The 14,761-nt window shown below is 42.2% G+C and overlaps 1 protein-coding gene across 1 annotated transcript in view; it reads right to left on the minus strand.

Moving 5' to 3' along the window:
* DNAH8 (dynein axonemal heavy chain 8) overlaps positions 1–13,711 on the minus strand; it is a 581,193-nt gene extending 567,482 nt beyond the window's left edge. Inside the window, exons 1-3 of the mRNA XM_054024546.1 lie at positions 13,411–13,711; positions 409–662; positions 148–336 (exon numbers count right to left, since the gene is read on the minus strand). Of these exons, the coding sequence (XP_053880521.1) occupies positions 148–336; positions 409–654 (435 nt within the window). The 5' untranslated portion in view covers positions 655–662; positions 13,411–13,711. The remainder of the gene's footprint in view (positions 1–147; positions 337–408; positions 663–13,410) is intronic.
* Between the last annotated feature and the right edge of the window lie 1,050 nt (positions 13,712–14,761).

The raw sequence follows: 14,761 nt of genomic DNA on the forward strand, positions 1-14,761 counted from the left end.
TATTGCAAAAAACTATTTCAAGAGAAAGTCAACCACATTCTAATAGGCAGATCTTCCTAACAAAAACTGATATAATAAATTGAGAAAAGAAACAGATAGTTGAGAGAGAAAACTACATTGTTATAGATGTAATATTTGATACTAAACCTGTTTTTCTTTTAAAGTTTCTTGTAGGGATTGAACTCCACTAGTGCTCCGGCGAAATTTAGACATCCTGCGGTTACTCAGAGAAGGGCTAAAAGACTCTAGCGAAGAGCGGAGAGATGTCACTTGTCGAGAACGAGCAACAGGACCGGGCCCAGCTTCCTCTGGCGAAAGGGGACCGGGCCCAGCTTCCTCTGGAGGAACGGGACCGGGCCCAGCTTCCTCTGGCGGAACGGGGCCGGGCCCAGCTTCCTCTGGCGGAACGGAGCCGGGCCCAGCTTCCTCTGGCGGAACAGAGCCGGGCCCAGCTTCCTCTGGCGGAACGGGGCCGGGCCCAGCTTCCTCTGGCGGAACGGGGCCGGGCCCAGCTTCCTCTGGCGGAACGGCGCCGGGCCCAGCTTCCTCTGGCGGAACGGCGCCGGGCCCAACTTCCTCTGGTGGAACGGGGCCGGGCCCAGCTTCCTCTCTAGTGTTTGGGCTTTCCATCTGATCCCCTGGCACCTCCTCCATCTCGAAGCCTGCAATTTACAAACAATTCACTTACTGTAACAATGCTTTAGAAACTCCTTTAATTATATCCTCAAGTGAGAGTAGGGGAAAAAAGTAGTAGGCCTCTAAACTCATTCACCAAATGCACAATCCTAATATTTCTATCAAGTTCTCTCAAAGTTGTTAAAGATAACCTATTATGGAACTTATATAAATTTCTTCAACACAAACATTACATGAATCTGATTACTGACAATTTTAAAAAGTATTTTCCAACTATTTATATTTATTTTTCAGTAATGTTTTACTATGTATTTTAAACAATTTGGAATTGATTAAAATATAATATTATAGCCTTTTATTCTACCCTGTATCAGATTACCTGTAAATATCAGGGTGAATAAAAATTAATGATTTTTTAAAAAAATTAAATAAACTTTTTAAAATTTATATTGGATACTTTAATTTGTAAATTAAAGGCACCTTTGCTGCCTAAGATCCATCTGCAACATCAAGTGGCAGGACCCAGCACTTAAGTCCTTGAGAGGTGCCAAATTCCTGGCATCAAGAGTATGCTCATCAGAGCTTAACTTCGCTGGGTCAGACATTTGGTCCACATAGAGACTTCCCATATATCAAAAGTGGTGTTCTACAGCCAACTGAGCATGGGAATCCACTCTAAAGTCAACCAATCCTCAGATACAAAAACACCTTGAAGGCCAACCTCAGAGTATGCAAGATGGACATTAAAACCTGGTTAATAAATTGCTCTGGACAGATCCATATGAAGAGATCTGTAACATGAGGCCATGTCCATGTTTGAGGAGTAGTGTGTAAGGTCTTTGCAGAAGAAGAGAGAATGTCTTAAGGACAATGCCTCAAACCCTTCTCTCAGTAAGACTACACTTGCAAGACATGTAACTGCATCTGCAAATCCAGGATTGGCTGAGCTTCCCATGTGAGAAGCCATAAAAACAAATAAATCCAGAACTTAAGTTAATACTGGCTGAACACTCATCCATCAAAGCAACGGGATCCATCAGTTTATAACACACACATACACACACACACCAAAGACTCCCATTGACTTCAATTGGCTTTTGGACCAAGCCCTAAGGGCCTCCGCCCACAAGCATTTATGCATGTCAGTAACTTTATGTAAGAGTAGCTCCACTGTAGTCAATAGGAGTACTCACATACATAAGTGCTTGCAAGGTCAGGGCAGAGCTAGGAATAAGTTACTTTTTATATACATTTTTGCAGAAAAAAGTTTAATTTTTACAATTTTATTATATAAAGTTATAGTACTAGATATTTAGTGTGAAAATGGACAATGTCTCCTGGTTGCAACAAGGATCTCATCTGGAAATATTCTGAAGAAACTCTTTAGCGTTGCCAATGTTAAGAAAGGATTACATGCATGATGTAAAAAGTGCGACAAAGATGTGGTGGCAAGTCTAAAATAACATTCTGAAAATTGTGCTGCTGATACTAAGAATGAAATTGAAGATGCTGTTTCAGTCAGTCATTCTGAATATTCTGGATCTTTTAGTAAGAAATGCTAAACTTTTCACTGAATTTGGAAAAATATTTAACCTTAAAAAGTTATAATTGTTCATAAATGCTGCTGTTACTGCCTTTCATTTTTGAGTTACAATGAAAATCAGAGCAGTTTAATTATTTCATTTGAATTTGTCTATTTTTAAATGCTTATGAAAATTAGAAGTTTTTCATTAATAATGTATCAACTATTGCAGAGTGACTGAGTTTCAAAATTTATGTAGAGCTGTCCAGAGAATATTGATTGATAGCCCTTTTACACCAATTTGGGTGCTAAGCTTTTAACTTGACAGTTGCATTCATTCTGTCTTGGGAGGTAAAGAATTTAATGTATTCATTTGAATTGTATGGCTCTATTCTAATTCGTGGGGTTATTGTAGTATTTCTTGTTACATTTTTAATTCATTTGTAGAGATGCTCAGACTATAAGATAAGCACCTTTTTCATTTTAATATCTCAAATAAAGTAAAATTAATTTGAGCTAGTATAGCTGGACAAATGAAGTAAAGTAACAAGCAAGCAAGTTGGCTTACTCTAATTAAAATGTATTTTTGTCATTTTTCAAATTACTTTTTTACTTGTGAACCGAATTCCCTTATGTTAAAGGTCTTGACCAGGGATCGGCAACCTTTGGCATGCGGCCCATCAGGGAAATCCACTGTCAGGCCAGGACATTCCGTTTATCTGCAGCGTCCACAGATTCAGCCAATCGTAGCTCCCACTGGCTGTGGTCCGCCGTTCCAGGACAATAGGTGCTGCGGAAAGCGGCACGGGACAAAGGATGTGCTGGCCGCCGCTTCCCACAGCCCCCATTGGCCTGGAACAGTGAACCACAGCCAGTGGGAGCTGCGATTGGCAGAAACTGTGGACGCTGCAGGTAAACAGACCGGCCCGGCCCAACAGCGGATTTCCCTGACGGGCCACGTGCCAAAGGTTGCTGATCCCTGGTCTTGACTCTATAACAGATTATATGAAATCAGTGAATATTTAAACACTATTGTTTTCATTTTATAAATATGACATGTATCTTTATGGGCTTGTTAGTAGTGACTGCATTCTTCCTTAAATGGATAAAATAAAGAATGCTTTCTACAGAAACTACTGAAAATGGGGGATAATGAATGCAAATCTCCAGTACTGAAACAATACAGTAAATGACCCAACCTACTCTAACGTTTTGATTCTTTGTTAGTGAACCAAAGTCCCAATATGCCTTGTGTTCATAATTCTTTGTATTTAAGATTAACCTAAAATGAACTTTAGTTAACTCTAGTGCTTTGTGTTAAACTAGTGTTCATGAAAATGTCTGTAACCAGTAGGACTGTACTTAATTATCCACTTTGTTTTTCACTCTGACTTAGCTGACTTAGACCAAATGGCCAGAAAGGGACCAGTTGTAACTGATATGGAACAGGTGTTTTCTTTGATTAATAAAACAAAAATCTATCAAAAGGTGCTTTTAGCATATCAAATAAATAAAGCAGATACTATGAAAAAAGCTTCATGGGGCAATAGGTCATTTTTTAAAATCTCTTTTCTGTAAACACACATAGCATATAAAGGAATGCCTGTTACACTGGTCTACAATTAAAACAACTGATTGGCTACTGTTTCTAAGATATTGAAGTTTTTACATTTTATGTCTATGTATATTGTGTAGATAGTAGAGTTTTAATCATAAATTGTAAACCTAGGTCTTTTCATGTGTTTCTGGTTGCTTTACATGATAATATTTCACCTGTCCTGTTTATGTAACACTTTAAAAATCAGCAAAGCGGTTATATAAATAAAATTTATTGTGAAACAAAAGGCAAAAAACTATTATGTACATAGTTTAGTCCTATTCAGTGTCTACTCGGCGCTTCTTGGCTTGTTTCTTGTATTCATTAAATGAAGCATCTCTTGTCACTGTCCAGCAATAGTCTGCAAGCATTGACGAGCTCCATTTGCCCTGATAGCGTTTCTCCATTGTTGCAATGTCCTGGTGAAATCGCTTGCCGTGCTCGTCACTCACGGCTCCGCAGTTCGGTGGAAAAAAATCTAGATGAGAGTGCAAAAAATGTATCTTTAGTGACATGTTGCAACCAAGGCTTTTGTATGCCTTGAGGAGGTTTTCCACCAACAACCTGTAGTTGTCTGCCTTGTTGTTTCCGAGAAAATTTATTGCCACTAACAGGAAGGCTTTCCATGCCGTCTTTTCCTTGCCACACAGTGCTTGGTCAAATGCATCATCTCGAAGAAGTTCACGAATCTGAGGACCAACAAAGACACCTTCCTTTATCTTAGCTTCACTTAACCTTGGAAATTTTCCATGGAGGTACTTGAAAACTGCTTGTGTTTTGTCAATGGCCTTGACAAAGTTCTTCATCAGACCCAGCTTGATGTGTAAGGGTGGTAACAAAATCTTCCTTGATTCAACAAGCGGTGGATGCTGAACACTTTTCCTCCCAGGCTCCAATGACTGTCGGAGTGGCCAATCTTTCTTGATGTAGTGGGAATCTCTTGCACGACTATCCCATTCGCAGAGAAAACAGCAGTACTTTGTGTATCCAGTCTGCAGACCAAGCAAGAGAGCAACAACCTTCAAATCGACACAAAGCTGCCACTGATGTTGGTCATAGTTTATGCACCTCAAAAGTTGTTTTATGTTGTCATAGGTTTCCTTCATATGGACTGCATGACCAACTGGAATTGATGGCAAAACATTGCCATTATGCAGTAAAACAGCTTTAAGACTCGTCTTTGATGAATCAATGAACAGTGTCCACTCATCTGGATCGTGAACGACGTTGAGGGCTGCCATCACACCATCGATGTTGTTGCAGGCTACAAGATCACCTTCCATGAAGAAGAATGGGACAAGATCCTTTTGACGGTCACGGAACATGGAAACCCTAACATCACCTGCCAGGAGATTCCACTGCTGTAGTCTGGAGCCCAACAGCTCTGCCTTACTCTTGGGTAGTTCCAAATCCCTGACAAGGTCATTCAGTTCACCTTGTGTTATGAGGTGTGGTTCAGAGGAGGAGGATGGGAGAAAATGTGGGTCCTGTGACATTGATGGTTCAGGACCAGAAGTTTCATCCTCTTCCTCGTCTGACTCAAGTGAGAATGATTCTGGTGCATCAGGAACCGGCAGTCCTCCTCCGTGGGGTACTGGGCGTATAGCTGATGGAATGTTTGGATAATGCACAGTCCACTTTTTCTTCTTTGACACACCTTTCCCAACTGGAGGCACCATGCAGAAGTAACAATTGCTGGTATGATCTGTTGGCTCTCTCCAAATCATTGGCACTTCAAAAGGCATAGATTTCCTTTTCCTGTTCAACCACTGGCCAAGATTTGTTGCACAAGTGTTGCAGCATGTGTGTGGGGCCCACCTCTTGTCCTGATCTCTAATTTTGCAGCCAAAATAAAGGTGATAGGCTTTCTTAACCATAGTGGTTATACTGCGCTTTTGTGATGCAAAAGTCACTTCACCACAAACATAGCAGAAGTTATCTGCACTGTTCACACAAGTACGAGGCATCTCTGCTCACTTTGGCTAAACAGAAATGTGTCCCTTTGCAAAATCAAACACTGACAAATAAGAGAGCACAACACTGTATGATTTCTGATATAGAGCTGATATAGGGCAATTTGCTCAGCAGAGTGATGTATGCATCATCCATGACTTCTAGGAATAACATGATGCAATTCATATCATATATGACGCAATACCAGCTTCAGATTGCATCACTCATTGTTTTGCCTAAAAGGCAAGTACTGTCCAAACCCAGTTATAGATTTATTCATAGATCCAGTCAAAGATGTATTTTAGTTATTTCTGGTTCAAATTGAGATCTCTTCCCTTTATAACTCACTTATCCTCCGCCATTCCCAAGTCAAGGGTCGTATATACTGACCCAATAGCATATCTTGAAAACTAGAGCCAATCAACAATTTTAAGCATCATTTTCATTCTTAGTGACCCAGAATTAGTAAAGTTTGACTACATTTATTTCAGAAGCATTTTGGCTGTAGAGCAGTGTTATAGATGTATGCTGTAATGGACAAAATGGTGTAATTGATAAGGGATACTCATAACTACACTGTAACTGATAAAATTAGTAATTGACCAAATGGACAAGGAATATTTGATAAAGCAGATGTGTTCTGTAATCAATGTAACAGGAAACCACTGATTAATGTCTAAGTCATTAACAGCTAAAAATGGTTACAGATGTCATTTATTGATTAGCACCAGCAAAACAGAATTCAAAATAAACTAATGTCAGCAAAACCACTCTGCAAAAATAGCATGAGAAAGGGTTTTCTGTGTTCTAAACTAGTATATAAAGAGCTTGGTAAGTTTGGAGTGAACTGAAATAAGCTCCCATCACTTCTCCAATACAGAGAGTAGGGAACGTGTTTTCCTTTCTGTATAGCACTGTATTAACTACTGATAGACTGTCATACTTAAATAAAACTTCAGCTGAGTTAGTTATTTGACATCATGCCTTATTATATTCAAACATACAATAGAAGTTTCACCCCCTTAGGAAAAAGCAGAAAAGAAACTTAAAATTTTATAAAAATAACAGCCCTGATCCAGGGGGAGAGACCATCTAGAACTGACAGGCATGAGACTGTGATCAACAGAAACAGGCTCTGTGGGAAGACCTCAAGTATTTTAGCCCTACCAGGATCTCCAGGAGGAAGATGGGTGAACACCTGATAAGCTAAGGATGCCTATAAATGTTTGGGTTTTTTTCTGAAACACTTTTTTTGAATAAATAATAGTTTGCTTTATGAAAGCGGACTGATCACTGGATAACCCTGTCATTACCCTGAGAGATCAGAACTGTAGGCAAAATCATAACGAATTGCAGAGATCTGCAACCTAAGGCCCTGGTCTGAGACAGTTGATGTCTGGAGGCCTGAGACCTAGGTGGGGTGCCCTGGAGGAGACCATGAGGATCAGAGTTGCAGCTAATTTGGGGATTTTGACAACCTAATTGACAACTATCTTGCAAACAACTTATGTTTTACTTAACTTTAAGCATGTGAGTAGTCCCATGGGCTGCACTGGGTCTACTCTTGTGCTTAAAATAAAGTATGTGCACATTTACTGAAAGATTGCTGGATTCAGTCTATGATGAGATTAAACAGCATGTGCACTATTCCTGGAGGAGAAAACTCTTACTGAGTCTTGATTGTTGGAGCAATATTCACAATGTCCATTAATCATGGAAATCATGTGAAATCAAAATATAGGGTTGTGTAGCGAGCGGGCGTTGCCTCCCTCCCTGATGGACGGGGAGAGAGCTGCAACCGCCCCCTGCTGGGCAGAACTGGGATACCCGCGGCCATCCTGTCGGAAGCACAGTGGCTGGGCAGGAAGAGGAACTATAAAAGGCTGGCCCTCTAGCTTATTGGGGCAGAGTGGCCAGAGGAGCAGAATGTCTTTCCCCTGCTGCTAGAGCCCAGACCTGATGAAAGCTAGTACAGTGCCAGAGACCCGGAAGGATGACCAGAACTGCCAGACACCAAGGAGCTATTCGGGCTGCCATCTGCTGTTTACCCAAGCGAGACCGACGACAACCCCGGAACTCAGTTACCTGTCCTGAACTGAAAGTGTTGGAAGGAGCCCAGGGAAGCCGAATAGGGTTTGGCTGTGTGACCGACAGCAAGCTGGCCAGCATGTTGTGGTCAGATTTTCCCACTGACCCAGGGGCAGACCACTCTGCCACTGTTAGGGCCCTGGGCTAGGACACAGTGGAGTGGGAGGGACTGTGTCCCCCTGCCACTTCACCATCAGGGTGGAATCCTCCCCACTTTGTGGTGAGGCGGCCTGCATTAGTCTGGCTCCCCCCTGAACTAGGATGGCAGATGGTTTGCTGACTCTCACACCAGAGAGCTAATCTCCCCACTGTTGCTCTGCCTGACTGCAGGCCAGAGCCCCTTACCTGAACGGAGTGCTGCCCTGCCCTGATTGAGGGCCTGCAGGAATAGACTCTATATTGCTCTCCCTGATTCACTGTAGGTCAGAGCCCCTACTGGATTACTGCCCTGCCCTGATTTAGGGTCTGGGCAGATAGACTCGTTGCTGCTCTCCCAGACCACAAGCCAGAGCTATTAACTGTGTGTCGCCTCGCCCTGATTCAGGGCTCTGGGCCTATAAACTTATCACTGCTCAGTCTGACTGCAGGCCTGGGACACTAACTGTGATCTAATTTTCCCCTGAACCGAAGGAGTCCAGAATTGTCGTAGCAAAGAGGGTGTGGTCTCTCCCCCTGATGGATGGGGAGAGAGCCGCGACTACCTTACAGGTTGTATGTTTGGAATAAACATTTTTGACACATAAATGCTGAGTCTTCACTGATCAGTATTTGACAGAATTAGCAATAAAACCTATAACTGAATAAAAACTCAAATGACACATGGACAACTTAGTCACAAAGCTGCAAATGTGACGAAGAGGAAGAAAAAAATCTCATATCAAAATCTGGAACTCATTACACGTGCTGCAGTACTCATGTATCCTTCACTCAAAAAATTAGATACTCCAGGAATAATGGAAAACATTGCTGAAACTGTAAAATACTTAAGTTATAACCACTTTGCCTCATTTTCACCTAAGAGAGGAGGTTCAACACTATCTCTTCCATAAGATATACAATAACCAAACTATCCTAATGACAACTGGTAAAGCAGATTGTGACAAAACTGATTTAAATCAGTGTCTTTTTTTTTAAATTAAGTTAAGGCCTTGTAAAACTAATTTGAAAATGTGTGCCACTGCAAATTTAGATTAAAATGTATAATTTACTAAATTATAATTGCTGGATTTTAAAAACACTCCACTACTGGTAGGATATCTTATTTTAATTATACAAAACTGCTATAGGCAAAAAACAATATTGAAAATTAAGGACCTGATCCTGCACACATTTAAGGAGGTCCATGACTTTACAGCACTCAAATTAAGCATGTGCATAGGAGATTGCAATATCAGAAAATAAAACTATATTTTTATTTAAAACTTCTCTTAGGGTGTGACGAGGTTTATAGACCCCACACAAAGGCTAACAAGTAAATGGGCAGTACAGGGCCAAGAGGCCCCTTCCCTAACTGGCTGTGGGGCATGCTCCAAATGGAAGATCTGCTTAAAAGGGGACTCTATCAATCAAGCAGAGAGAGAGTGAAGGAGAGGCTGTCTTGATTGGGAGGAAGCCAGTTTGCAGTTTCTGGGACAGAGTGATCTACAGGTAAAGGATCTGGGCTGGCTACGGTAAGACCCAACTGGGAGGCCAGGGGTCTCAACCTTTTCCCTGCAAAGGAGGAATAACTGCACACTGAGAAGTGGGCTGGGGAATACCCATGTGATTATCTGAACTACTGAGCCCTATTAGGAACTCTCCACTGGGAGGGCAAGAGCACTGCAAACTGAAAGATAGGGGAGGTAGGAAGCAGTCCAGGGAAGGCTAGTCTGGTGTATCGGGAAAAGGTAATTGAGACACTCCTCACCCCTTCCCTACAGGCTGGGACTTGGGGATTTGGGCCCTCTCTCTCCACAATCTCCCTCACCACTCCCCTCCAGCCAGGAGAACTCATGGAGCACCGGGGTATGAAGACAGTAGCGCAAATGCCGGGCCAACAGACCACACAGCAAAGCCATTCCAGGATGGTGAGGACTGCTGAACCATGGACTGCCCACCAGGCCTCCTGACCTCTGGGTGAAGCCTGCTACAAGGGGACAAAATCTTTGTCACTTCAAGACATCATTGCTCCAGTGTTAACAATGAAAACGTACTTAAGCTTTCAATACATTGACAAAGTTATTGTCAACTTTTATATCAAAATTTTCTAGGCCAAATCTTTCAAAAACAGGAAACTAAAGTTAGGCTCTGATGCCCATATATAGGCACCTTACAGTGGGATTTTTGCAAAGTACCTAAGTGATCGGAGGCCTGTATCCCAAAAAAGGGAAAACGGTTAGTAAGCAAGAGATTTAGACCGAGCTGGATGAGCGACCGTCTCAAAGGGGCGATTAGGAAAAAACAGAAAGCGTACAAAGAGTGGAAGAGGGGAGGGATCAGTAAGGAAACTTACCTTATTGAGGTCAGAGCATGTAGAGATGGAGTGAGAAAGGCCAAAAGCCGTGTAGAGTTGGACCTTGAGAGGGGAATTAAAAGCAATAGTAAGAGGTTTTATAGTCATATAAATAGGAAGAAAGCAAAGAAAGAAGAAGTGGGACCGCTGAAGACTGTAGCTGGAGTGGAGATTAAGGATAATCTAGGCATGGCACAATATCTAAACAAATATTTTGCATCGGTGTTCAATGAGGCCAATGAAGGGATTAGGAATATTGGCAGCGTGACAGAGAGGGATACAGGAGGGGGGATTACCATATCCGAGGTAGAAACCAAACTTGGACACCTTAACGGGACTAAGTCGGGCGGACCAGATGATCTTCATCCAAGAATATTGAAGGAACTGGCGCGAGAAATAGCAGGCCCCTTAGCGATAATTTTTAATGAATCTTTAAACTGGGGGGTGGTACCGTTGGACTGGAGAATAGCTAATGTGGTTCCTATTTTCAAGAAAGGGAAAAAAAGTGACCCGGGTAACTACAGGCCTGTCAGTTTAACATCTGTAGTGTGCAAGGTCCTGGAGAAAATTCTGAAGGAGAAAGTAGTTAAGGACCTTGAGGTCAATGGCAATTGCGACAAATTACAACATGGTTTTACCAAGGGCAGATCGTGCCAAACCAATCTGATCTCCTTCGTTGAGAAAGTAACAGACTTATTAGATAAGGGAAATGCGGTGGACCTAATATACCTTGATTTCAGTAAAGCGTTTGATACTGTACCGCACGAGCAATTATTGGTTAAATTGGAAAAGATGGGGATCGATATGAAAATCCAGAGGTGGATAAGGAACTGGTTCATGGGGAGACTGCAGCGGGTCGTACTGAAAGGGGAACTGTCAGATTGGAGGGAGGTCACCAGTGGAGTTCCTCAAGGTTCGGTTTTGGGACCCATTTTATTTAATCTATTTATTACTGACCTCGGAACCAATTGTAAGAGTGGGCTGATAAAGTTTGCTGATGACACAAAGTTGGGAGGTATTGCCAATTCGGAGGAGGATCGGGATATTCTGCAGGGAGACTTGGATGACCTTGAAAATTGGAGTAACAGAAATAGGATGAAATTTAATAGTGAAAAGTGTAAGGTGATGCACTTAGGGATGACTAACAACAATTTTAGTTACAAGCTGGGGACGCATCGGTTAGAAGTAACGGAGGAGGAGAAAGACCTTGGAGTCCTGGTAGACCGCAGGATGACTATGAGTCGACAATGTGACGTGGCGGTGAAAAAAGCCAATGCGGTCTTGGGATGCATTAGGCGAGGTATATCTAGTAGGGATAAGGAGGTGCTGCTTCCATTGTACAAGGCACTGGTGAGACCTCATTTGGAGTACTGTGTGCAGTTCTGGTCTCCCATGTTTAAAAAAGATGAACTCAAACTGGAAAGGGTACAGAGAAGGGCCACTAGGATGATCAGAGGAATGGAAAACCTGTCGTATGAAAGGAGACTCGAGGAGCTCGGGTTATTTAGCCTAACCAAACGAAGGCTGAGGGGGGATATGATTGCTCTCTTTAAATATATTAGAGGAATAAATACCAGGGAGGGAGAGGAATTATTTCAGCTCAGTACTAATGTGGACACGAGAACGAATGGATACAAACTGGCCGTGGGGAAGTTTAGGCTTGAAATTAGACGAAGGTTTTTGACCATCAGAGGAATGAAATATTGGAACAGCCTTCCGAGGGAAACGGTGGGGGCGAAGGACCTGTCTGGTTTTAAGATTAAGCTAGATAAGTTTATGGAGGGAATGGTTTAATGGGATAACATGATTTTAGTCAAACGAACAGTGTGCCATCGCTGGTAAATAGTATCAATGGCCAATGAGGGTCAGGCTGGAGAATCTTGCCTACATGCTCGGGGTTCTACTGATCCTCATATTTGGGGTTGGGAAGGAATTTTCCTCCAGGGAAGATTGGCAGAGGCCCTGGAGGTTTTTCGCCTTCCTCCACAGCATGGGGCAGGAGTCACTAGCTGGAGGATTCTCTGCTACTTGAAGTCTCTAAACCAGGATTTGGGGACTTCAACAGCAGAGTCAAGGGAAAGGGTTAGGATGGCTTTGTGGCCTGCATCATGCAGGAGGTCAGACTAGATGATCATAATGGTCCCTTCTGACCTTAAAGTCTATGAGTCTATGATTTAGGAGCATAAGTCCCATTGACTTCAAACTACAAAGTTTGACCAGAGTAGACTGGTACAAGCATTACACTTTTGTCCTACAGTCATCAGTATGGCCCATATGCACATTACTCCTAGAGGAATTCTGCATCAATGTGTGGGCACAGCATTCATATCCTCCACAGATTTCTTTGCTTTCCTGCAGAAAAATGACTTCTGAGGGGAATCAAAGGGAAGCTGCAAGAGTGGTCATGTGCCTCTGCCCGGCTGCCAAGAGCAGCTGGCACAGATGTAAATCAGTGCAGGGTGGGGGCTGTACATGCATGGGGAGATGTTAATCACCACTGTGGGGCATGTGTGCAAGCAAGATAGACACTATACCTCTCATTCGCTATTGCAGCAGGCCCAGTGTGGAGGGGGAGGGCTTTGGGATGTTTGGAAGTAGGCACGAGGCATGCTCTGTCCCCTCAGGTAGAGCATAATGTAGCAGCCTGCCTACTTAGTTGTTCCCATTGATCTTAGTGACTTGTTCCCATTCTTAGTGAATTCCCTCAGGAGCATAAAACAGGTGTAAAAGAGTTAAGGCTCCTTTACATTGCCAGAGTGAGGTAGAGAAGCCTGATTATAAATGATAGTATGGCCTTATAAATGCTTATGATGCTTTAGTGATCAGAATTGGTCTAAATTTTTGGACTGAAATTTTCCTATCAAAATGCACTCCCTGAACTATTTACTATTGACATTTCTGCAGATGGTCAGTAGCCAATATAAACTGTTTCAAAGTAGCAGCCGTGTTAGTCTGTATCCGCAAAAAGAACAGGAGTACTTGTGGCATCTTAGAGACTAACAAATTTATTTGAGCATAAGCTTTCGTGGGCTGCAGCTCACTTCTTCAGATGCATAGAGTGGAACACACAGACAGAAGATATTTATACATACAGAGAACATGAAAAGGTGGAAGTACGCATACCAATTGTAAGAGGCCAATCAATTGAGATGAGCTATCAGTAGCAGCAGAAGAAAAAACTTTGAAGTGATAATCGAGATGACCCATAGAAGGTGTGAGGAGAACTTAACATGGGGGGAAAAAAATTCAATTAGTGTAATGACCCAACCATTCCCAGTCTCTGTTTAGGCCTAAGTTAATTGTATCTAATTTGCATATTAATTCGAGTTCAGCAGTCTCTCTTTGGAGTCTGTTTTTGAAGTTTTTTTGTTGCAAAACTGACACCTTCAAGTCTGTCACTGAGTGATTAGAGAGGTTGAAGTGTTCTCCCACTGTTTTTTGAATGTTATGATTCCTGATGTCAGATTTGTGTCCATTTATTCTTTTGCGTAGAGACTGTCCAGTTTGGCCAATGTACATGCAATGTACAATAAATAAACTGCGAGTTTGATTCTCCAACCCTCACTCTTCAGTTGCCTGTGATGTAATATTGAACATATGGGTGCATATTTTTGTTGACTAGTAATTAGAAATAAAGGGTCAAACATAATTACATTATTAGACAAAGAGATTTGGGGATTGCCTCCAATGCTCCCCACTCCTATTCTCCATCCAGCTCAGCAGTCCACCTGAATCCCTGTCTGTTATTTCACCCTGTTCACCATCAAAGAACAGCAGAGATTATCCTGAGGCACTTTTGCTGATAGCTTAGCTTTATTGACCTTTAGAGTGGTACAAGTAATCATTTTGATTTAAAATTATCAGTACCTTTATTTATGGCTGGTTAAGAAGTACAAGGATGGAGGCTGTTACCCCAAAATATGCCAGCTAGTGGGTGCCCAGGGGGTCATCTTCACCCGGGGATAGCAAAAGTGTAGCATGTTCTGACCATGCTCCTTTCCCCACCCCTCCTTGTTTCCTATATAGGGATTGGCATAGGTCAGGACATTTCCATACCAAGGGAATTCTCAGCTAGGAAAATCTGCGTTTTCTTGCTTTTCTCCAGTGCTAGAGTGGCATAAAAGGGTTAGATTACAGCTCAGGATCTATTTTACTTACCCATTTAAAAAAAAAAAAGACTGAGGGCAAATAAAACATTTATCAAGCAGTCAATAAAATGTCAGGACAGTCAGAACCAAGCACTTCCCAAAATAGCTAGCCAGATCCAGATGAAGTTAACAAATGGCAAAAATAAAAATTTTGCACAACCTGAACGGCCTTACATCATGCATCAAAAATGGCTGCATCAGCTTCTCTTGCTCAAGAATCCCCTACAAAACTGCATGCGGATGGGGACAATTTATTTTGCAATGTTGTTCTCAATCATGACCAACTGTCTGTAATTGTGAATCATTGTGCATAAAAAAAACAAACA

Source organism: Malaclemys terrapin, chromosome 3, assembly GCF_027887155.1.
Source record: "Malaclemys terrapin pileata isolate rMalTer1 chromosome 3, rMalTer1.hap1, whole genome shotgun sequence".
Taxonomy (NCBI): domain Eukaryota; kingdom Metazoa; phylum Chordata; order Testudines; family Emydidae; genus Malaclemys; species Malaclemys terrapin.